At 45.8% G+C, this 23,926-nt stretch overlaps 1 protein-coding gene across 7 annotated transcripts in view; it reads right to left on the bottom strand.

Moving 5' to 3' along the window:
- Window positions 1–3,585: 3,585 nt before the first annotated feature.
- Window positions 3,586–23,926, bottom strand: part of LOC142590832 (serine/threonine-protein phosphatase 4 regulatory subunit 1-like) — a 125,137-nt gene continuing 104,796 nt past the window's right edge. For all 7 annotated transcript variants that reach the window (XM_075703243.1, XM_075703237.1, XM_075703250.1 and 4 more), the window contains 4 exons: window positions 20,613–20,719; window positions 11,863–12,023; window positions 7,922–8,034; window positions 3,586–4,596 (listed from right to left, as the gene is read on the bottom strand). In XM_075703243.1, coding sequence (XP_075559358.1) covers window positions 4,582–4,596; window positions 7,922–8,034; window positions 11,863–12,023; window positions 20,613–20,719 — 396 coding nt within the window. In that variant the 3' untranslated portion in view covers window positions 3,586–4,581. The remainder of the gene's footprint in view (window positions 4,597–7,921; window positions 8,035–11,862; window positions 12,024–20,612; window positions 20,720–23,926) is intronic.

Here is a 23,926-nt window from a genome sequence, read left to right as displayed (position 1 = left end):
AATGAAATGCGATCAGTTTTCTATGGAGCAAGAGAACCAAAATCCACAGGGAAATGCAGCCCACGTATGGCGCTTTGAGAAGTGTGAAGTGCTTGTGTCGAGATCCACGTGCAACGATGAAGCCAAGACAGCAGTCAGACTGGTTCCACAGTCAGCCAGACGAATTTTACTACAGGGGGCATCTCAAATTTAGTGCTGCGATGGGACAAATGGGGCGTGAATCAGTATGGGAACTACATGGAAAAATAGTGCAAGGTATGTAGAATCGTGCATAAATTTGTAATTACCTGCACATACCTTATTTTGGCTAATAAAAGATAGGGGCAAAGACTATTTCACCCTTGTGTTAAGCTTCAAACTTCGGTGGCCTCTTTCATAGCAAACACAAATTTTCCTATGAAATTTAAGGGTGAACACAAGGCCTACTGAATGGAAATTCTGGTGCAAACTGTCCTTTACTGTCCTTAGCAGCCTATTATTTATCTTCTGTATCTTTACAGAAACGGTGACAAGAGCAAAAGGCATCAAGGCCTGACAGAGGCTCGTGGTTCATTAAAATTTTGGCAACAGCAAATAGCTTACACATCGCACTAAAGTCAACAAAGCACAAGTCGGCAAACATATCTTTGGGAGAAGGGGTGGAGAGCAACGGCATTTTAAAAAAAAATGCATCAGCAAAAACACTGGTTGTATTGCCTAGAGTTCAACGTACAAAAAGAAGGGGGAGGTGTAGGCAAAAGCACCACTCGAGCTTAAGGGGGGATGTGGCATGCAAGAACTTTCTTTGTGGATTTTGATTAGTTGGCAGATTTGTTAGAAACATTTCTGCGATAGCACTCTAGAACTTTCATAAAGATGTCTTTAGAACATTTTTATGTACAATATTTTTCTCCGTCTGGCCTTGTTCGAATACTGCCCACACTTCTGGACAGGGTCTCAACATTGTGCGAAGTGCCTATACAAGATTCGAACAGATCCGAGGCGCGATCGCTGGATGTATTCGGCGACGTGTAACGCGGCGCGACAAGCTCCACGGTGCCACTGCTGCTCGCACAAGATGTTTCACTAGCGTAGAAAGTGCCGAGAGCGACTCCCCAACAACGTCGACACAAGCAGGCCTTCCGCCCGCGTGTGAACTGCTCGACAGCGGCTCCTAAAAGGCACTTTTACGTATTTTGCCTGCCTGCAGAGTCCTTGGCTGCGCGTGACTTCTGTGCTATGCTGCACAGCACTGCCACGCAACCTTGGAGCATTTTTCACCATCGGCGATTTTCACTTACGAGTGCCGTAAGCATGAGCTGTCTGGAATTTCAGCGGTCGCCAACCTATGGTCACCAGTGAATTTACGAAACTACGCCCCACAAGCACTGATGAGTGCATCGAGCCGGTATGTCCAGAGTAGTGTCACAAATCTTCCAAAACTATGCACCGCATGCATCGACGAGTCCATATGTCCAGAGGCGCGTATCACAATACAAATCAGCTTCTGAAACTAGGTTCCACAAGTACTGGTGAGCCGAGATGCCAAGAGGTGCGCATCACTTGTAGAGTCTGCTGTTGCAGACTCTACGTTGCAGAACTACGCTCGATTGTCAGACGCACGAATCACGGGCAATATCAGATATCGGCTCGCACATACAGATGAACATAGCACACAAAGAGGTGCGGTGTAGCAGAATACATGCCCCGCTAACACGACCAATGGCGAAGCTCCGATGGCCATGTGATGCGCATGGCCAATCGGAGGCCTCGGAACGGCCTTGCATCATTTACTTTTTGTGTGCTTGCTTCTGAATGGAGGAGATAGCGTAAGCGACAAATTTAAAGACTGAGAAATGTGCTCTCCAACAAGGGCCAAATGGCGGCGCTCTGTTGCGGAACTTTTTTGCCATTCCCACTGAATTCTTTAGCACTTCTACGTGGTTTTCAGCGTTCATATATGACACACTGTTTGCCCCTTAAAGTGGCAAACTGTGTCACTTCACAGCAATATCTGATGCTTACAAAGAAGAAAATATTCAAATCCAGCTAAATGAAATATTACACTTCTGCAATAACAAATTCGTCATTCATAACAAGAACAAAGCTTTTGTGACAAGAAAAAGATGAAAATGGAAATTTGAAGTGGCTCTACTTCAGCAATGGCCGATTCACAGAGCAGTGAAGTCATATGGGGATTATGCGAACTCATCCGTATTGGTGCGGGCGATTCAAATTGGGGCGCAGCAGTAAGACCTTTGATGGACCTACAGTCTACACGTTTCAACGGGCCCATGTACAACAGACTTTCGGCTATAATGGACCATACTTCAACCTTAGTTTGGTCTGCCTATTTTATTAAGGCAACAAAGTTCGCTTTTAACATACCGCGCTACAGCAGACGAAATTAGCGAAAATTTTGTCAAAAATGGGGCGCATGAAATGGCCTTTGTCGCGTCGACACAGGCTGGCAACTGATTTGAGAGGGTCAGCCCAGCTGATTATCATGTGCGAGAGGGAGGAAAGAAGGTTGGAAGGGCACCGCCTTTTACGTGCGCAGCACGGGGGGGCAGGTGAGGGAAGAGGGGTGGTTCTACTCCAGTGGCTGCTGTCAATGGCGCCACATCTTGAAAGCGATCTGCGATGTGGACAAAGTGCGCCCAGTGCCGGTAGCTTCGTATGTGCTTTGCTTCGTATGTGCTCTGCTTCGTATGTGCTCTGCATTTGCATTGAAGCAAGAGACAGCACGAAAGTCAATTTGCTCGCCGCTGCTGCCACACCTATCTTGCTTAATTTTCTACGTATCGCAATCGATGCTTCGCCTTTTGGGCGAAACAGACTTATTTTTTGTTTTTTACTTTGGACGTTTGTCACTAACTCTTTGCAATAACATTGTTAGACATCGCGACCAAAGTTTCAGAAGTGAGGCATCTCGGATATTATAGACTTTGGATAAAATGGACATTTTTTGTCGGATTATAAGGGTCTGTTAAACTAAAGTCAACTGTATGCAACGAAGTCATATGTTGGAAAACAGAAAGCAATGATACGACTTCTAGACGAATAATTTATCGACCTAACAGATAAATATTTTCCTTTGTGCCCCTTCATTTTCTCAACCAAAAGCTGCAGGCCTTATACACCACGGTTTTGTGTTTGTAACACCGCGTAACAGTGCGCGACATGGGCTCAACAGCATGCAACATGTACACATGCTGTTAATAAGTGCAGGCTCCTGATGTCGGGACAGCATTTGCACTTCTGGGGGAAATAAAATATCCAATGCCCTGATCTGGTGCCATGGGAGCCAATGAATTGCAACGACCAATGCTACGCAAACAAACAAAATTATCTAAGTACTGAAAGTTGATTGCAGGGCCCCTTTAAAAACCAGATTATGAATTAAAATTTGAGGAGCGTACAAAAATATGGCATTAAATAAGGCATGAACCACAAGACGGACCTTTGACAGCTAGCATGACCTAGCAAAAAGCAATCTGTCAACTTCAACCCAACATACGGCTGTGTGGCTAGCAAGTAAGCAGCAGCATGTTCAGAGCAGCCGGAAAAGCTTTGTGCACCAAGCAGGGAAAAAAAATAGAAATGGAACAAAAGCAAGCACTTGTATTTCAATATTTATCGCAGGTTCAAGTACCATGATATGGTTGCATAGTCTGGTTTGCAGACATTCAAAGTATGCACAAAAGCTTGAGACACTGTTCCTCAGTTACAAAACGTATGCTATTGTACAACATAGTCAATGAATTTTCATGGAAACATTTTTATTTATGGTAAACTAAGAGGTGAACATTTTATACAAAAATAGATATATTCCAACTGCTCCAGTTATCACATGGTCTGCAATGCAAAACTTCAGCACAAAAGTTCGAAGCATCCTGTGAATGACATCTCACCAACCCCTCCAACCCTTTTCTTCATATATATAATATATATATATCACAGATAATGTGCTGCAACAGCTCATAGAAAAGTTGAAGGGAAAGCAATCCCAAACATCAATTGTTGGCAACACTGTACTTGATTGGGGCAGTAATTAGCACAGCCTTGTGCAAAAGTGCACAAAATTGGCCATGCCTGTTGCAAACCGTATTGCCATTAAATATGATCAGTTGTCAATGGGCACCACTGACTACAACCAGAGCAGCTTTAGGAACCCAAACATTTGCTTTATCCTTGAGGACTAGTTGGCTCCCAGCATGCTACATTAGGTCACAAATGGCCTGAATTATTTCCGAAAAAGCACAGAGGCAAACTTCAAGCAGATCTAAAAGGTTAAAATAACTGTACAGAATTGCACAAAAGGCTTTTGCTGGGCATTCCATTAGAAAGTTTGCACACTCAAAGCCAAGAATGCATGCTCCATAAACGTCTCTTGCCACTTGTTCGAAAATGTCAAAATTGGCACTGAATACTTGCCTCACCAGTGTTACAGCTCCACAAGCAACAATAAAATAACACCTAAAACAGAACAAGGTCCCTCCCCCCCAAGAGTGTTATCACAGCTCCATTGTCTTCACTGCAAGGGTCCGCTAGTGACATTTCTGGAGAGGAGGTATGAAAGAAAACGATGCCTAAATCAATTCAGTCCACAGAGTCCTGTAAAAGAAAAGGTTAAATGAAATTATTAAACATGACTTGCAGGGGAAGTTTAGTGGGTGAGTTATGATTAAATGTAAGAGCCTTAAAGGGAAGCTGAAGAGTCTGTCGAATTCAATAAGACGCTCATATACGGATGCGGGAACCTTATAAACCATGCAGGTAAAATTTTGGGGGGATTTTTAACCTAGGAGCGGTGCAATCGTCGGTTAAAATTGCGCTGTAGCTCCGCCCCCCGTCGAGCGCCGCGCGCTGCTGCTGACGATGCAAGCGGAGACCGGAAACCGCGGCGCAGTGACGTCAGCACTGGTGTTCCGTTCCTTCGCAGTCTCCGCGACCGTGCCTGACCGGGCTTATTTCTGCGTGCGTGCCGTCCTAATCTGCTTCACTCGACCCTACATTCCTTTGTTTGTGTGTATATAGGAGTGGTAGTTGCCGTGCGCAGCATCAATTGAACTTGTAGGCCGATCATGCCGGCGTTCTGTGCAGCCTACGCTTGCACGAACACCAGCGGCCGCGACGATGTTCCGATGTTCCATTAGTTCCTGCAAGACAGAAGCTTTCAGCTAAGTGGGAGGCTGCTGTGAAGCGCAACAACTTCAAGCGCTCAAGAACAACAGTGTAGTGCTCTAACCACTTCCGTGACGATTACTACCGGAGTTTATCAATAATGCGTGCTTTTGGTTCTCCTAAAAAAAAAATTAGCACGCTGAACGGAAGGTGCATGTTTATCTCCCACCCTTGACGCAGGTTTCATCGCCAAGCGCTGCGAATTTTCTATTCGCACGTGTGTTGTGAAACAGCCTGCATGCAGCTACCATAACGCAGTGCAAGCGTAAAGTTTGCATGTGTTGGAAAGCCTGCTCACGCCAGAACGCTGCGCTCCCCCTTCTCTTGCACACATAGAGAAACCGACCATCTCGCGTAGCCGACAGAATTCGCCGGTTACGAGTAGCGTGCCATTGCTAATGGCACGCTGATGAAGGTTCTATACTGCATGTGCTACATCAGCCGGTAAACTTTTCCAGCGTTTAAACCGTCTGTGTAGATTGCCGACCGCTTTGGGGCAGCGCACAAATGCCGAAGATCGCGTCACCGCTTACGTTCTATGAGGAGGCATGAAGGAACATAATACTACAGTTGTTTGGCCGGAAACGTACTCACTGGAACGCTGAATGCAGCTTAGCAAAAAACACTCGCCAAAGAACATTTCCAACACAAGGAGATGCTAATACTTCGCCTTCGTTCGCGTGGAAAGCAGTGCTTGCACCAGCATTTTTTGCTTCTTGGAGAGCCGGCTCTTCGCAATCGGCTCGTACACGTAGGGAGTAAAGTATAAACCCCTTACAAGTGATCTTGCACGCGACAGCGACAGAGCGACAAGCGAGGCGATGGCTGTCGCGTTCGCTCGTCGCCTGCAAGCCGAACTCCACGCGAGCGACGGCTTTGAGCGACGACTTCCCGTTATGAGGGCAGCAATATACGCGCCGAAACTAGCGTGACGCATGCCTTATCAATTTAAGTTGATGTATTTTACTGAAGAAGGAACATAAAATATTTCTGAAGATCTTGCACTAGGTTCTTATTCTTGCACGTGTAAAATTCTATAGTTTGCTCGTTCCGTGTGACAAACAGTAGTATTTGAGTTATGTACATCCAGTTCCGGCTTCGCACTGTTGGCTAGTCGCTCATAGCAATTCCGGGCGACGAGCGACGAGTTCTAGATTTCTAGAAACGAGCAATCGAGCGACAACACCGAACGATCTGTTCAAGCGACGGCCTGTTTTGTCGCTCGAAGCCGTCGCCCGTCACAGTCGCACGCAAAATCGCTCTCGTGGAATTTGGACTTAAGGTCGAACTCGTCAGAGAAATGCAAGCTCTTGAAATTTTCCATGACCGTCTCAGCAGAACAGCACCAAACTACCTTGCACCGTGCTTCGTGTGTAGCGGCAGCAGTCGGTCCGGACGAACACCATTGTTGACGTCACGAGGCGCCTGACCAATCACAGGCGGAAACGAAGCGCGCGAGCTGGGCGTGTCCGCTGCTGCACTTTTCGTCGAAATAAGATATGTTTGCGCTTTCTTTCGCTCAATTTCGATGTGATATTCGAATTCAGAGGGTTGAAAACCACGACGTACTGCTCTTCACTCATTTTTTCTGGAAAACCTTTCAGCTTCCCTTTAAAGGGACACTAAAGGCAAATATTAAGTCAAGCTGAAGCGATAGATTAGTGCTCGAGAATTTCTAAGGCATCAATGTTATCGCAAACAGAGCCCTAATAATCAAGAAATTGAAGTAAATGCCGGACATGATCAGAGACTATACTGGGAGATTCAAGTACTTGCCCAATGAGGAAAGCACTTTTCAGTTAAATTCTGTCACTAGTACTCAACCACTCGTTTAAAAAAAAAAATCCATGTATTGCATTATAAGACGACAAAATGCTACTTGTCCACTTCTATTTCAATTTTAGAAAAATGAAGTGCGGGCAGTCTAAAGGTTTCGTTTTCGCCACCCACGCCTTCCGTGTTTCAGTAGTTTCGTTATGTAGTTATCGCACAAACTCCAAGTAACAGAGAATTCAACTTTTATGTGATGTCGCGGGTTGCCCGAACAGTCTACGCCACTTGACCAAAAAGAAGCTGCAGCGGCGAATCCACCGCTCTGTCTTGGCTCGGTACCGCCGTCTGTCTGACGCCATCTTACTCACCGACATTAGCAAAGGGTGCAGATGGCGCATGCAATGTCAGTGCTCCCTTGGTTAAATGGCGGGAGATTTGAATATCGAAAAAGGTATTCAGACCCTTCATATGCAATTTTCTCATAAACGAAGTCTTGGCACGAAGCAAGCGTTGCGAGGTTTCTAGAATGGTATTTAAGCAGTCCATGTCGACTTAGTATTTGCCTTTAGTGTCCTTCCAATGAGCATTGTCTTTAAACAGCTAAGGCACATCAGGTAAGGCCTTAACAGTTATAGATATATGTTCCATATTATGATGTTAAAAACATTAAAGGATTTAAGCTTCACCAGACTACTGACTTAAAGGCTATTAGCAACTGACATGTCCCATGTCTAGCATGTCACATCACTTTTTTAACAATTTATTTCATTTCATGAACTTATTTTTCCTGACTCTTGTGTCTGCGTGTATGTCTGCTGAAATAAGCGTTATGATTTTCTTCTTTGAAACACTCGTGAAAGTGGATCAACTGGTCACTGAGAGCCTTGCGAGCACTGAGCACAAAGCTGACAATTTTACACGTTACACAAGATGCTAGGCAACTAGAAGTGTCATTAGCATAAAATATAACCAAGAGTCTCACTTTTGGATATGGCTGGGCACAAAAGCGCACATCCCTATCTAAATCCTCTTGAAGACTGGCCAGGGTTGCCTTCAGTTCCTCCCTGTAGAAATTTCCAGTGTCCCAAAAGTAGGCTAGAAGAGAAAAAAGGAAGTTCATGCCACCGTGCATAATGAATCCATCAGCCACCACCGCCTGCCATCGTGAACAAGCAAGACAGCTGAAGAAAGCAAGAGAGCAGACAGCCTCGAACATTCAGTTTACCAGTGCCTTTGCTGTTCTCGCAGTGCTTCACATCACTGAACTACAGCACCCCTTAGTGGTCCTTTACTGCATAGCTAGGCCAACAACCAACCAGTTATTGGGTGCGCTGCGCTATTTTCCTAGATACCCTTCTCTCGATGTTTCCATGCACCCACACGTCCCCAACGCAATACTGCCATCCACATAGCCTGCATTCTTTAAACATTGCTTCCAAAGCCTTCACATTGTTGTACCAACGTGAACAGAAACATACATGATACTGTGAAGCCATGCTAGCAAGACCAGTTCTAGTTCGACAAAGGATGTCCCACAACAGCCGAAATGCATGACATAGCAATTCTGAGGCATGGTGTGGAATCCCAGAATGTGTGAATAAGCACATCAGAATTTTACAGCCTCCCAACTAATCTGCTGGTTACTCATACATTAACATTTTCACTGTCATAAAGCACATCAGAATTTTACAGCCTCCCAACTAATCTGCTGGTTATTCATACATTAACATTTTCACTGTCATAAAGCACCTCAATTATCAGATGCTACCCATGTCTGCTAATCAAGTAACTTTAAAACGCTGTCTTCCATGCCATGACTGTCACTTTCAAAGGAGAGGAATTCAAGTGCAATATGGCCACTAAGTTAAGGGGGGACGTGGCAATTGAAGTGGTCATATTGTCAAAATTTTCTATTTTCTTATTTTTATTTTGCAAACCATGGATATTTATTTACCTCATGGTGAAACATAACAAAATACGCTGTAGAAATCGAGAAAACAGCCATACCTGCCAACATGGAGAGATAAAAAATCGGGAGACTTTGTTCGCGGGGGGGGGGGGGGAGGGGGGGGTTGCATTCACTGTTTCGACTTCCGGTGGGGCTGGAGTTCAAACTTTCAGGCAGTGTTCGACGAGTCCTTTTGCAGGGACCTTGCAGTAGCAGGCTCTGCTCACTTCAAAAATTTGTCCGAGTAGCTTTGCTCAAAACATGGTCCAGACTGACGGCCCTTCACTAGCAGCAGGTGTTGGAGTGGAAAGTTCAGCGAGTTGGTATCCATTCATAATGGGAACAGAGCGAACAAGACGACGACGGAGTGAAACGACACAGGACGAGCGCTGTCCTGTGTCATTTCACTCTGTCGTCTTGTTCGCGCTGTTCCCATTATGAAGGTGTTGGAGGGTTGTGTTACACATTGACGAGCGGAATTCAGCCCTAGTTTTTCACAGCATGCTAAAATCTTTTCACACTGCCTTGCTATGCGGTATCACGAGTAAATCGAGCATCACCTTAACAACTCTGTAAAACATGTTTTCCATCAGTGTTTTTTTCATTTTTCCAACCATAGACCACTGCACATCCTACCTTTCTTCATTCAGAATGTGCTCTTGAAGACTGTATGCCTGTAGTGTGGCAAACTCAGCTTCGAGAGCATCTAAAGCATCTTCAGCAGATTCATTGGAATCTCGGGGCAGCAGCTGAGAGAAACTGAATAAAAAAACGAAGACTCGAGAGCATGCCTGTGCAATAAATATCAGGTTGGCCACCTCCGCATTCTTCCGAGTTGCATTTCAGAGCTGTGTCGACATCCGTAACGCTTCACCTTGTCGCATTTCGGAAACATTTTTCGTAGAAGAGGCCCAACATGGTAGCTAAGGGGTGGGTTGTGTTCCACGAGGAATCCCGTAAACAAGCACTCCACACATATGATGCTGTCGTCACAGTTGTTCCAGAGAAAGTTCACTATGGTGTCTTGCTGCTCAACGGTGTGCCATGAAAAACATGCAGTTTCAAGTTGCCTTTGCCACCGTGTGCTGACGTCGCATCCACACGTACAAAATGCATAAGGTTCTCCTTTTCTTGACGTCAAAAAGCACGGAAATTCAGAAGTATAAGATTGCAAAAACTTCTGCAAATACCTTTTCTTGGGCTTTGATAGCGCCATGGCATCAAGCACACGAGGATTGTAACTTTACACGGTGCACCGCATAAACACTGCCTAGCCAACATTAATCGTACACACAAGCAGCAGCAACAAGATGCACCATGGAAGAAGGCATGCATGAAATGCAAGAGCTACATTGGCTCTGGCTTTGGTCGGCTTACTAGGCACCATAGTCGGCTGCTTAGTCTATGATACCGATGGTGCTAGTGAGGCCGTTGTTGGCGATGCTGGCGATTATGGTGTGGCTTTAGATTTCACAGTGCCGGTTTAGCAAAAACCATTATTGCATAAACAGAGACCATTTTTCGGGAGATATTAGACAGTGATCGTACAATCTGAAAGTTTAGTAAAAAATCGGGAGTCTCCTGGGTGAATCGGGAGGGTTGGAAGGTATGAAACAGCACTTTCCTAGAGTGCTATCATCAAAAATGGCGAAAAACATCGGGCTTCGGAAGGTCCCGTCACCTCGCGGACCACCCAGCTATCCGTTGACACAGCGCTACCATCTTGGTATCACCGTAAAGAGAAGAGATCGGAGCTAAAGATAACTGAGCGACGCATTTCTCGACAGAAAAATAAAGCAGCAAACACAAGCAAAAAAAAGGCAAATTTGGCATTGTGACTGGGCGTAGCAGTCACGTGGAGCACAAGGAGCGCCCCTAATGGCTGATTGTACATTTGAATTGCTGATAAACCTCTTTCGTACACATTAGCGCAGCTGCGAGCTGCGCATTCCGATCAACGTGATTGACGATCGTGGCAGCTTACGCACATTTCCTGTGATGAGCCCGAAAGGAATCAAGTTCCAAACGGCCCACGTGTACGGAAGACCACAAAAGGCGTGGAAAAGAGGGAGAGAACTACTCGAAGCGTATGCCGCCAAGCTTGTTGACAAGGCACAGCCGGCGCACGTGGGCGACTGGGAAAGCGCGCCCGTGTGCGGTGCTGACGCGACCACAGAACATCTACGCGTCCACGAGCGATGGTGACAGCGTGTCCGCGAGCGATGGTGCAACCGCGTGTGGTCGTGACAGCAGCACAACATCGGCGGAGCAAAAGTTTTCACGTCAAATATCCAACTGTGGATTTCAGCTCCAACTCTCACTAATAAAGAGGTTGCGCAACAAGAGACAAGAGCGGACATATTGAATGAGCTGTCATCTGCCTCTGCATGACGGATGGATGCACGATTATCAAAAAGGCAACTAAGGTGCGCGAAACTGCTGCAAGAACACAAACTACATCAAAATGTAAAGAAAACGGGTCCTCACAGGCAAAGGACTACATCCCAGGCAGGTTTTAGGTGCTCAAAGTAAAGATCTAAATGTGAAAATCTTGGCAAACGTGTGTAAGTAATTTGGGGATGATTATTGGTGGCTGTCAATTGTAACTTGGAAACTACAATAGATAGCACGAAACTAATTTCAGTTATGGTATCAGCATAAGAAATCACACCTGCCATGCCAATTTCACCAATTTATTCCGATAAATAAAAGTTTTCATTGCCACGTCCCCCTTAAACAGCAAACACACATTGACCAACTTTTGTGAGGATGAAGTCTCAAACTCATTCGATCAGCCCATTTGCACCTTCTGCGGCCTGTGTCACCCGATAGTCAAAGAAGCTTGAAGCGTGAAATAGAACCAGAAACAATGCATCGCCAAAGAAAATCGTGAAACAGTGCAAAGAATGCACTGACTCCAGCAAAGTCAATGCATTGAACATCATAAGAGGGAACACTGTTTTAAAGATACGTACCCTTGGGCCAAATGCTCCTGACCAGACAACGTGCAAGGGCCATGCGCACGTTGGGCACAGTGTCATTGCGCAGGTACAGCAGCTTTGGCAGTACAGTTCCAATGAACTCATCCTCACTTAGGCACTCTTCGTTCACAATCTGCTCAGCCAATTCGCAAAACCTAGAGGATAATGAGCCACAAATGCAGTAAACACATTTTCATTAAAAACGCACCAGTCTCAACCTGAAGCTGGCGGCGTAAAGAGCTTTTCACAGGAACTCCACCAAGGGTATTAGTGCCCTTGCCCTGCATATATTGCTGCATGGCCATCACTATCACTACTAATGGTGTTCTAGGCAGTTGGCTGAAGCTATGTCAAAAAGGAGCACTACATGAACAATTCACCAGCCATGTCAATACGGAAGAATTCTGTTAATTCAACTGATCAGTTAACTCGATCAGGAATGAAGTTCCCGGACTGCACCCATACATTTCTAGGGTCCTAACTTTCGTTGTTTTGATCCCAAGATTGGCCTTCGCCAGATTAATTCGAACTTGGGACACAAGCGCCTAACTCCAACGGTGACCCCAGTGGCTACTGCGATAGCGGCAGTGTTTGTCTTCAGGGTCAAATGAATTATTAGTGCCTACACGATCCTAATGCATTTTTTTTTTCCTATAAAATTTTTTTGCAAATAGTCCGCGCTGTGTAATCAGAGGCGTGATCGCAGATTTTCGATCAGAACAGAACCCGTTCAGTCACTGCAACGTCACAAAGTGGACGGCCTGCAAAATTTGTGAGAATGGGAGGGACAAATGAGAACCCCTCGGAAGTTGATGTGCCTTGTTTGTCTGCAATTTACTACAAAACAAAATGTTTCTTGCCTTCTAATGAATAAAATATTGATATGAAAAAAAAATTTTTTTTTCTTCTCAAGCTTAAACACGTTCTTAAATAGTACTACGTATGAAATCCAGGGTTCAACGGAAACCCATCTGGTGGAGAAAATTTATGGCGGGAAATATCGAGAGCCGACCAATCGTTAAAGAAGACGTTTGTAGGCTCCTGTAGTCAGGCCGAAATGTCTTCCTTTTTCAATGACTGGTCAGTGCTCAATATTTCCCGCCTAGTAATACTAATTTATTACTACATTCAAACCTCGATATATCGAACACTGATATATCGAATTATTGCGTGAATCGAACACTTTCCATATCACCTAGAAAATCACTTGCATATTTAATTTATTTAGAACTGGGCCGGACGTAAAATGGATATATCGAACTCCATCACCCCAGACCACGTGCGCTCTGTTAACAGGCGGTGAGCTTTTTCACAACAACCTCAAAGATAACGGTGGCGCGATGGGCGTTCCCGACTGATGCGCACTACAGCTGCACACATTGATCGCACTGAGGGCACCATTTGAACGTAGCGGCGTATACACGTGGCGGCCGTGGCTAGTTCGACCGAGTTCGTCAACGATGCATTGCATTTGCCGCACTGACTCCTCCTCCATGCTACGCCCCACCTGCTGCGCCTCTCGAGAACTGCCGGTTTGCATCCGCAAAGACTCGCGAAAGCGCATGCTCACTGGCTTCACTCAGACGCCTTAATTTGCAGGCACCACTTCGTTATTGACTGTTTCAAAATGCTTCGATTGACAGACACTGAGACATCAGCAGAAGTAGCGGCCAAACGAAGACGCTGCCGAGGTTGATCCTGCAAGCACTGATGTTGCGCCGCTACAAACTTCAACAGAGGCGGTAGCTGCTTTGGCCCAACTACGCCGCTACTGTGGTACAATAGAGAGTACCTGCCTACCGCTTGTGGATCGTTTAGTCTATGTTGACTCCGTGTTAAAGCACGTGGCTGCCAATAAGAAGCAGGTTACACTGCTGCAGTACCTTCACCCAAATAAATACTCTCTGTGAGGCTTCAAGCGAGTATTTATTGCGCCACGATTAAGGCGCTATCGGGGTTCCTTGTTCAGAGCGCGCATTCGATTGCGCCACGCACAATTGGCCTAGACTGCACCGACTTAGCGCGGCAGACGAAGTTGGCGCGGCCTATGCTGATTGCATGCAGCGCAATCAACCATGCGCTCCCAGCACGCGGCACAACCGCCGCGTGCTCCTAAAATGGTCCCCAATAGCGCCCTTGGTTCATTGATTTGAAGAAACTTCTTGACACATTTTTTTACCTTAATTATATGTAGAATTATTTCGCGATCACAGCGCTGTTCGACATATCGAGGTTCGACTATACAGTTGAATCCCGCTATAACGAAATTCACGGTGCACGAAAAAAAATTCGTTCTCGCGGAACTTCGTTATCGCAAAAATTTGACGTGAAACGCAGAAAGAATTGCCCAAGCAGCAGCAAAGGCGTTTAATGCCAAAAATCTGTAAGCTTGGTTTGCTTACACTTCACGGCGAGCAACGCCGTCACGCGATTTTCGCACTCGGTCAGCAAACCCATTGCAACATCGTCGTCTCGGACAGCAACGAAATCCACCTTCGTGTCTCGGCCGGTTTCAGTGTTAAAAAGCAGCCGCTGAATTAACCTCCCGCGGTAAGCGCGCTTCAGGCTAAGAATCACGCCCTGATCGAGAGGCTGTAAGACAGACGTGCAATTGGGAGGGAAAAACCTCAGCTCCGTGTTAGTGAGCTTGACTTCGTCGGAGTGATGCGCTGAACAATTGTCCAAAAGCAAGCAAACTTTACGGCCCTGCCGCTTCATGTCGCGGTCGAATGCCATCATCCACTCGGTGAAAATAGCGCGGGTCATCCATGACTTGTTGTTCGCCTTGTACTGCACAGGTAGGCTACGAGTTCCCTTAAAACAGCGCGGCTTGGCACTTTTGCCTATGACTAACGGCGGACGCTTGTCCGAGCCATCCATGTTTGTGCAAAGCAGCACTGTGATGCGTTTTTTGCTGTGTTTGCCGCCGTGACAGCGCTGCCCCTTGAAGTCGAGCGTCCTAGCCGGCAACATCTCGTAGAATAGCCCGGTCTCGTCGGCGTTGTAAATGTCTGCAGGCGCGAAGTTGCTTAAAATTCCGGCCATGTTACTCGCCTTCCAAGCAGCTGCTCCGTCCACGTCTGCTGACATTGACTCGCCGCACAACACTTTTCCAACGATGTTATGGCGGGCCTTGAAACGGTTTAGCCAGCCAATGCTGGCTTTAAAATCATCAATGCCAAGTAGGCATGCATAGTTCAAGGCTTTCTGCTGGACGATGCTTCCGGACAGGGGGACGTTGCTGGCTCGTGCTTCCACAAACCACGCATGCACTGCTTTGTCCAACTCTTCATGGAGGGGCCGCATCACCTTTTTGTGCTTCGAGGATGTGCCTGAAGCAAGTGCCATTCTCACGCTGTCCTTACTGCCTAGAATCGTTGACAGCGAACTTGCAGGAATTCCGAAGTCTTCAGCAATTGCCGCTTTCTTCCTTCCGCTTTCTGCTTGGGCGATTATTTGAGCTTTTTGCTCAAGGGAAAGAGTTTTGCGTTTTTTCACTTGCGTTGCCATCGTGTCCTGCGGATGAAAACTCGTCGTTGTCGAAGAGAAAGGCAGCGAGTGAACAACGCGACCACGACACAAAGCCAAAATGGCGGAACTGCAATCACGTGATTTCATGCTTAATGTGGCTTTGGATTTGACTTGGACTTCTCGCCAATAAAACTAGTTTCGGTTTCGATTTTGAACGCGAAAATTTCGTTGAAGCGGAAACGCTCTGCAAAAATGGTTCGTTGTGCAGAGAAATTTAGGCCATTAATTCTTATAGGATACTCGCGGGGAATAAAAAATTATTCGTTGTCGCGGAAATTTCGTTGTGGCGGTATTCGTTGTGGCGGGATTCAACTGTATTACAATTACTTCAACTTATTAGTGCTTAGTTTTTCTGCATGGTCGTTAGCAGGCATTGCGCACAGCGAGAAAAAGAAACAGGAACAGCAGCACATTCAACAACCGAAGCTCTCCCATTGCATGCACCATTTTCGCGAATCGGACTATGGGTTGCATCTGATTGTGTCATTCAGTAGCCGCAGCTGCCGTTTGGATCCAATCCACCAGACTTGCTATGCGAAGCCGGCCACGTAACGAGCGATGACCATTCGAACTGCACACCTCTCGTCGCCTCCTGCTCCTAGCAGACGACATGCTCAGCTCCAAACCATTGACAGGAGTGTGTCGTCAGTTTAACAATACCAGAAACTTCGCTGCACCCTGCAGCTGACAATGTTGGTAGGCCACTCACGCACTACAGACAATGATTTCCGACCACGCCCCAGATATGAAACCAAAACAGTGTTCACAGCCGCCTACCGTCACGAGCCAGCCTAGCCAGGATCACTGCCATCGGAAGATGGCAACCATGGATGGCAACAGAAAAAGTTCTCGTAGCATGATGACATTATTTTACATAAGCTCGTGGCAACAAGTTGTGCCGCATATGACAGAAAGTTTTATTTCCGTATGAAAGCATGAGCTATGTAGTACTGTAAAGGAGTATTCTTTAGGTCACAGAAAACAGGTGCACGTTACAATTGAGGGAGAGTTAGAATTGGTAAATATGGTACGTGCAACTAATTCTGCCAGTATTTCTGCCAGTTTTAAGTTTCACTGTACACCAATGCAAGGACTCCAAAGGCTTCGAGTCAGATCCGCATGTGGCAGGCTCCAAAGCACACGGCACATCATCAGAGTCACTGTGACAGTGGGAGAATTAGCTGAATTATTTTTTCATAGTTCAGTTTGGCACACAATGAAACAGTGCTGTTGACGTCTGCAAAGTCTTCAAATCTAACGGCGGCAGCACACCGCAGCCTAGCAGGTCATCAATGATGTCCGCATTTGTGCTCGTTGTGGTAGGCGGCAGTTCAGCCTCATCAGTTGCGGAGCCGGGCTCATTCGGACTGTGACTCGAGACTCTTTTGGAATCTGACGGCAAGGGCACCGTTGGTGCCATTTGATGGGGCCTAATAAATTTCTCGAGAAAGACTTCTTAGAGCCAGCAGAGCGCTGTCTGGAAAACAAACTAAACAAACAAGCACAGCACTGCAGAACGCTGTATGAAAGGCAAACTCGGCAAACAGAATGGCGACAGCGGGCCATGCACAAGGGTGCTGGAAAAGTACGACGATCCCAATGTTGGCGCGACCTCACAATTCAGGCAAAGCCTCCAAGGTTGTCAGACGCAGTTAAACCTCAGAGGCATAGAACAGCTACCAAGGCAAGGCCTCAGATTACCGTCTAACGTGCAATCTCCAAGGCCATATTTGATGTGCCATCGAGGTTGCCAGAGATAATAGCCGCAGAGTTGGTGCACGCTACAGCCACGGACAGAGTCCGGATAATTGAATGTAAAGTTCGCAGCCGTCCGAAATATTGCTTGTCTTTACACATTAAGTCTATGGGGCCATCGGCGTTGCTGCAAAGCTGTCTGGTTGATCGGTCGGCGACTGTACGACACCTTGTTTATTTCGACCGGCCAAATAACTTGGCCAATTTCATCAGCCTCATCAGAGTCAAACCAACAAAAATCGACTGAAGTAGGAGTACATTATGCGGTTCAATTTAGATGTGCCAAAGCAATGAGACCTGCCGCATCATGCATGCTTCGTGCAGGGCTACAGCCTGCCCTTGCATTAGCATGCTTTGCACTACAGTGAAAAGGCAGATGTGACGATACATGCACATTGTGCATGTACGTTTAATCACTGCGTTGCTGCATAGCACAACGAACTGAAGGGCTTCCAGCTAAATTTTTGTAGTGCAAATGGTTTGAAGGAAAAACTGATTTTATTGCAAATAGTAGCCAATAGATAGCAAAATGTTTTGTATATTTGAAAACTTTTTAGCATTTTCTTTTTCCTCTTTGGATACAATCTCTACAAACATTGTTTATTATACAATCTTGTTTTTGGCAATTATTGTTCTTTTACAACAAATTTCATTATTAAAAGTTGCCAGAAAAGCACACTTATTCTGCTTTGCTTTTATTGCATAAAATGTTGAGCGCAATAATTTCTTTTAAAAAATCTAGTGTAATCTACAAAACATGACCATTTTGCCCATGGCAGCAAAAGAGTTAAACCCCAGTCATCTGTATCAGCTGTGGAAGTCAATCGGCCACTGCTTGACTTTGCTGCTAGCCAGCTTCCCTGAACATCCCCACAAGCAAAAACAGAAAGCCCCAGTGCAGAAAGTAACAATACCTTCCAGATAAGCAAATAGCCAAGTAAAGCTACCTGCTTCCACCCTACAAGTCATAGAAGCTGTTGAAGTGCATGTGCTAAGGCTTTGGCAATGAGAAATTAGTACTCGAATTATTGACACTCACTCCCACATTTATAGTGTTCAAGGTCTGGAGGGGAGGGGGAAAGAGGGGGGTGCTTATGTGCAAAAACTACGATCTGCCATAGTGTGGGACTCCAGATTAAAGGGGGACACGGGTCTTTGCGGCGAAAAAACGAGAAAAAATTGATTTTTTTGAAAATGAAATTTTCGAATTCTACAGCTAATATTCCTTTAATTCACCAAGTTTCAAATCTCAGGGAAGAGTATTTCCTCCGCAATATCAAGTTATAAAATCACTGTGAGCCGAATTCCGCGCAAAAACAGCCCTTTTTATCGCGGCGCGTAGCTCTTTTTCTATGCGCGCGATCGCAGCCATCTTGGTCTCGTTGGAAAGAGGAGCCTTCCTTCTTTAATTTCCCGCCAAAAGTGACTCCGTCGGTACGCCAGTGACGTTGAAATCCGGGGAAGAAAAAAGCCCGACTGCGTGATCAGATTCGTTGACTAGCGCACGTGACCAAAAACGCGTGCTGTGGTTGGCTGCGCGAGGTTCTGATCGTCTGCTCCACTCCGCAGGCGACGCGACAGCGCGTCTCGTAGGTTTGTTGGCACACGCCCAGCGATGTCCAGTCCACCGGGGAAGTTCACCACGAGGCACAAGTTCGGCAAAAGGAAGCGATCAGCTTATAACTTTCAAAAGCACTCCATTGCTTCTGAAAGCATAGAGAGTAGCTCGCCGCCAACCGCAAATGATGCCGAAGCCGCGGACGATGCCGAAGTAGGCATAGCCAGCTCACAAATGAGTGAAATCGTTACGGACAGCGGCCGCGTTCGGCGTGACACTGCAATGTTGCAGCGTGCGGATTTTTTGCAGAGGGAGATGAATGCTCAAAAAGTTCTTGCGTCAACGCCAGCAACAAAGCGGGTGTTGGATTTGCTCACTCGCGCCAACAGCGCTGCAGCCGCGCCAGTCGACGCCGAGGCAGGCTTCGCTATCCTCAGTAGGACTCCGTGAACGCACTGATGTCGTTTGTCAAGTGCAAGGTGTGCGGCGGCAGCGTCGCAAGAGGCAAAAGCGAACGGTAATCTGGCCTCGCCATAAAGATCATTATCACACGTTGTCACATGCGCGTGTTGCGGCGATATCGCATCGGCGTGGAGCTCGACCCGCGTGAACGACAACCTTGCCGCGCGCGCGATGCAAGCCACCGGGAATCGGCGAAAGGTGCCAAACGATGTTTTTGCCGCATTTGGGTGGCCGTGGTCAGGGCGACTACTTTCCTGGTGGCTTTTAGCCACTTTCACTACAAAATAATGCAAAATTATTTCTGTACTTTTGATTAAAAGTGAATGTATTCCTTTTTTCTCGTTTTCTCGAAACACCGACTTTTGACTTGTTGCCGATTTGCTGCGGCGATATGTCTGCCTTCAAAGCAGATAGAGCCATAATTGTTGTTGCGGCTTGTAGCTGAGGGTGCAAAGTACACAATGGTAGGGTCAGATTTTGGATTTTATGCTTTAAAAATTTTCAATTCTGCTTTAGATCAGACAGTGGGGTAGCCACAATTCGAACAGTAAAGATTGAATTGCTATAAAATTGCTAATATTTGATGTATCAAAATAGTATTCCTACCATTGTGTTCCTTATGTTTTCTAGCACCCAGGCATGTGCCAATATGAATTTTGTAGCGCATTTTTTCCCCCCTATTGTTCATGCAAATTATGAACAATGAATTCCATTTATCTTGAGAACTAAATGGCCTACTGGAAAAATAATTACATATTTGAAATCAGCACAGAAGTCTTAACAAGAATGGAAAGTTTCATGAATATTGATGGAAAACATCATGAACATTATTTGAAGAGCAGTGTCCCCCCCCTTAATTTTGACCACCTGGGGTTCTCGTAATGTGCACTTAAATTTAAGTACATAGGTGTTTGTGCATTTTGTCCCCATCAAAATGCGGCTGCCAGTGGCCGGGATTTGATCTCGTGACCTCGCGCACTTAGCAGCGCAACACCAAAGCCACTAAAGGCTCATTCACACCACTAAGCCAACACCACACAGATTTCGGTCTGTCGACTCTTCGCAACAGTTTTTTCCTTCGTGTCGGTGCCTCTGTCACACTGTACCGATGCCAAGCTTTCTGCCAACCATCGGCAGATCGTCGGTGCCGGTAGTGTGTGACAGAGGCACCAACACACGAAAAAATGCTGTCATCGAAAGTTGACAGACAGAAATCTGTGTCGTGCTGGCCTAGCGTGAATGAGCCTTAAACAACTGCAGCGGATTCTCAAATCAGATTGTTTCATTAAGGTTTGAGGGCGAATGAGCCTTAAATAACTGCAGCGGATTCTCAAATCAGAAAAGATTGTTTCATTAGGTTTGAGGGTGCTGACAGTGTGAGGTCACATTAAAGCTGCTTTATTTTGTCATTGACAAACAGGCAAAGTATGAAACTCACAACTGGCGTTGAGACCATTTGCGATCGTGCACTTTGACACACATTTCCTGCAGAAGCTGCTTGCACATGAGGTAGTGGGGCTCCAACCGCTGTAAAAACATCACCACCTAAAACAAATGACAAGTTCACATGAGTGGGCCAAGTACTACAAAATAAGCAAAATGCTAACTGTTACCACATTACTTGCACAAACTACCTGTCACAAAGCTTTTATTTGTCTCGCCATGTTATCATCGCAGAAAAAGTTCACAACGGAGAAACGATGCTGCAATGTTTGAAAACACGCACCAACCAGCATGCACTTTGCAAGTGCTGACCAACTGAACCTTGGTTTGGCTAAGGCGTTACCTTAGCCTACGTATTTAACAAACACAAATTTATAAAGTCAAACCTCGATATATCAAACACTGATATATCGAATTATTGCGTATATTGACCACTTTCTATATCACCTGAAAAATCGCATGTATGTAAATTTTTTTTATTTCGAATGGGGAAGTAAAATGGATATCTCGAATTCCGTCACCCCAGACCACGTATGCTCCGTTGACAGGCGGTGAGCTTTCCCGCAACACCCTCGAAGATGGCAGTTGCGCAATGCACGTTCCCGACTGCTACGATCGCCAAGACGGCGCCATTTAACATAGCGGGGTATGCATGTGGTGGCTTGGCTAGTTCGACAACGTCAGCGACGCATTGCACAACGCTGGCATTGCATTTGTCACAGTGACTCCTCCTCTGTGCCGCATCCTGCGCCTGCCGCACCTCGCGAGGACTGGTGGTTTGCGTCCACAAAGACTCTCGACAGTGCACACTCACTGGGCTCACTCAGACGGGTTGGCAAACGCCACTTAATACCTAGTTATTGACAGTGTTTAAAAAATGCTTCGATTGGCGGACGTGGAGATCACAGCAGTAGTAACAGCCGAACAAAGGCGCTGCCAAGGTTGGTCCCGCAAGCACTGATGTTGCCCCGCTCTCCACTTCAACAGAGGATGTAGCTGCTTTAGCCCTTCTACGCTGCTACTGCGGTGCAATAGAAGGCATCAGCCTATCACTTGTGGATCGTTTAGACTATGCTGAGGACTCCCGTGTTTAAGCAAGCGGCCGCCATTAAGAAGCAGCCAAGCAGCCTTTCAGCCAAATAAAATGCATTGTGTGAAGCTTCAAGTGCGTATTACCTGCACCACAATTGGGACGCGATCGGGGATCGTTGTTCGAAGTGCGCGTTCGGTTGAGCCGCACACATTTGGACTAGGCTGCCCCGACTTCACGTGACGGACAAAGTTGGCGCTGCCTAGGCTAATTGTGAGCAGCGCAATCGCCCACACGTTCACAGCTGACGAAGACGGCGTAACCAAATGTGCGCTCCGAACAACCATCCCCGATCGCGCCCTTGGTTCATCGATTGATTTGCGGAAGTTTTTGACGCATTTTTTACTTGATCTTATATCTCGAATACTGGCTATATTGAACTATTTCGCAATCACCGCACTGTTCAATTTATCAAGGTTCGACTGTATATGAATTTTCATTAGCGCTTGTATAATAATGCACATTCAAGCCAGAAAACGTATTTGTGCAGCGATGACTGAAAGTGCCCACGCGGACATTGATCATTAAAAAAAATCATAAATGCTAAGGGAGTAGCAGCAGAGCCGTGGCAAGTTTCTGGCATTCCGCAAACAAGAGGACTGGGATGTTTTACAAAGCTAAAAGCCACACTGAATCAAACAGCATCTGCCTGGTCACCCTGTTGCCGATGCACGACAATCAGCCGTTAAAACAGCACATTTGTAATTGACCCATGGTCAGGCATGCTCACGCGCAATTTCTAGTACGAAGCATAAGTGTACCGACGGCAGCACGGCACATACTCATGCTTTCCACACTGCATCCACTTTCACCTTGTCCTAAATAAAAATGCGCTTAATAAAAAAGTAACCTGTCATGCGTGAGGTGCAGTGGCCGGGCGAGACAGGCTTTTAAAGATTAACCTTGCAATCGGTATATTAAAGATAGATCCGCAGCACGTGCAACTTGTGCTTTTAACACAGGTTTGGAGAAAAATCTGTATTCCTGCTTTTTACGATCTCAAAAAACTGCATGAATTGCATAGTTCTTAAGATAAGCTTCAGATTTGCATATTTTATACAGTCATCTACAACGACATTACCTGTAACAAAGGATTCCTTATGTCCTGGCCAAATTCTATCTTTCATATATATTGAGAGCGTGTCTACAGCGAAGCATGAGCCCAAACATTGACAAGGGGTACCAATTTGTGTATAATGATGCAATACCAATATAATGGCAATAGTGTTAGTCAGCACAAAGAAAGCAACATTAGATACAGAGAACTAGTTGCTATGAACCTCGAATTAGATTTTTTCCAGATGACAATCTGGAAAATCCCCTGCCTTTGCAAAAGCCTACTGTTTTAATGCAAAAATAGGTCAGTACGATGAACTTCAAAATTACAAATATTTCAAAATAACGACTGATAACTAATTTGTATCCAGAAATAATGCACACACTTGGCTTACAAAGTTGTGAAAAACATTCAAAAATGAGGTGCGTCACTATCCGCAGCAGATATTCCTGGATGGCTGTGTTTACAAATCTGCTCCAGCCCCATCACCCGCAGTAATAGCGACCCACCGAAATAGAAACAAATAACGGTACTGTTGGTACAGCAATGCAAACCACGCAATCGCATCACTACATCATTCACAATCACAACAATCTTGAAAGATTTACAAGAAAATACACCGTTGAAAGGGCGGGTTTGCTTAAAATGTCACCTAAACCCGAGATCGATAAGTAAGTCTGCAAATAACACAAGGAAAGCAATACAATTTGTGGATGCTTTGAGATTTCTGTAATGTCCAGCAATAATGTGCAGATCTGCGATATGCAAATACAATAACCCTGCAGCATCGCATTCATCTTACTGCAGAAAGAAGATGCACAGAACTGTGGCACGTAATCTTGCGGTGTCTATGACTGCTGGTGTGGTGCGCAGATGTACTGTTGGGCACATATTCGTCCACTGAACAGACCCAAGGGTCTATACAACCTGTGGATGCACCAGGCAAAGATGACTACACAGGATAGGAGTGGCTACAGTCATTTATGTGGAGTCCTCGTCATGGGTAAAAACGCACTTATGGATGTACTGCTTTCAGATGTAGGCAGTTTTTTATTCACTTTAGTTACGATTCAAGTGCTTTCAATGCAACATTTCAAAATAATGAATGAATTTTGGCAGCCCCATAAATTTCGCTATATCGAGATTTCACAGTAGTCGCAAA

The sequence above is a fragment of the Dermacentor variabilis genome, chromosome 1 (assembly GCF_050947875.1).
Source record: "Dermacentor variabilis isolate Ectoservices chromosome 1, ASM5094787v1, whole genome shotgun sequence".
Lineage (NCBI taxonomy): Eukaryota > Metazoa > Arthropoda > Arachnida > Ixodida > Ixodidae > Dermacentor > Dermacentor variabilis.
This window is presented reverse-complemented; position numbering and strand designations above follow the sequence as displayed.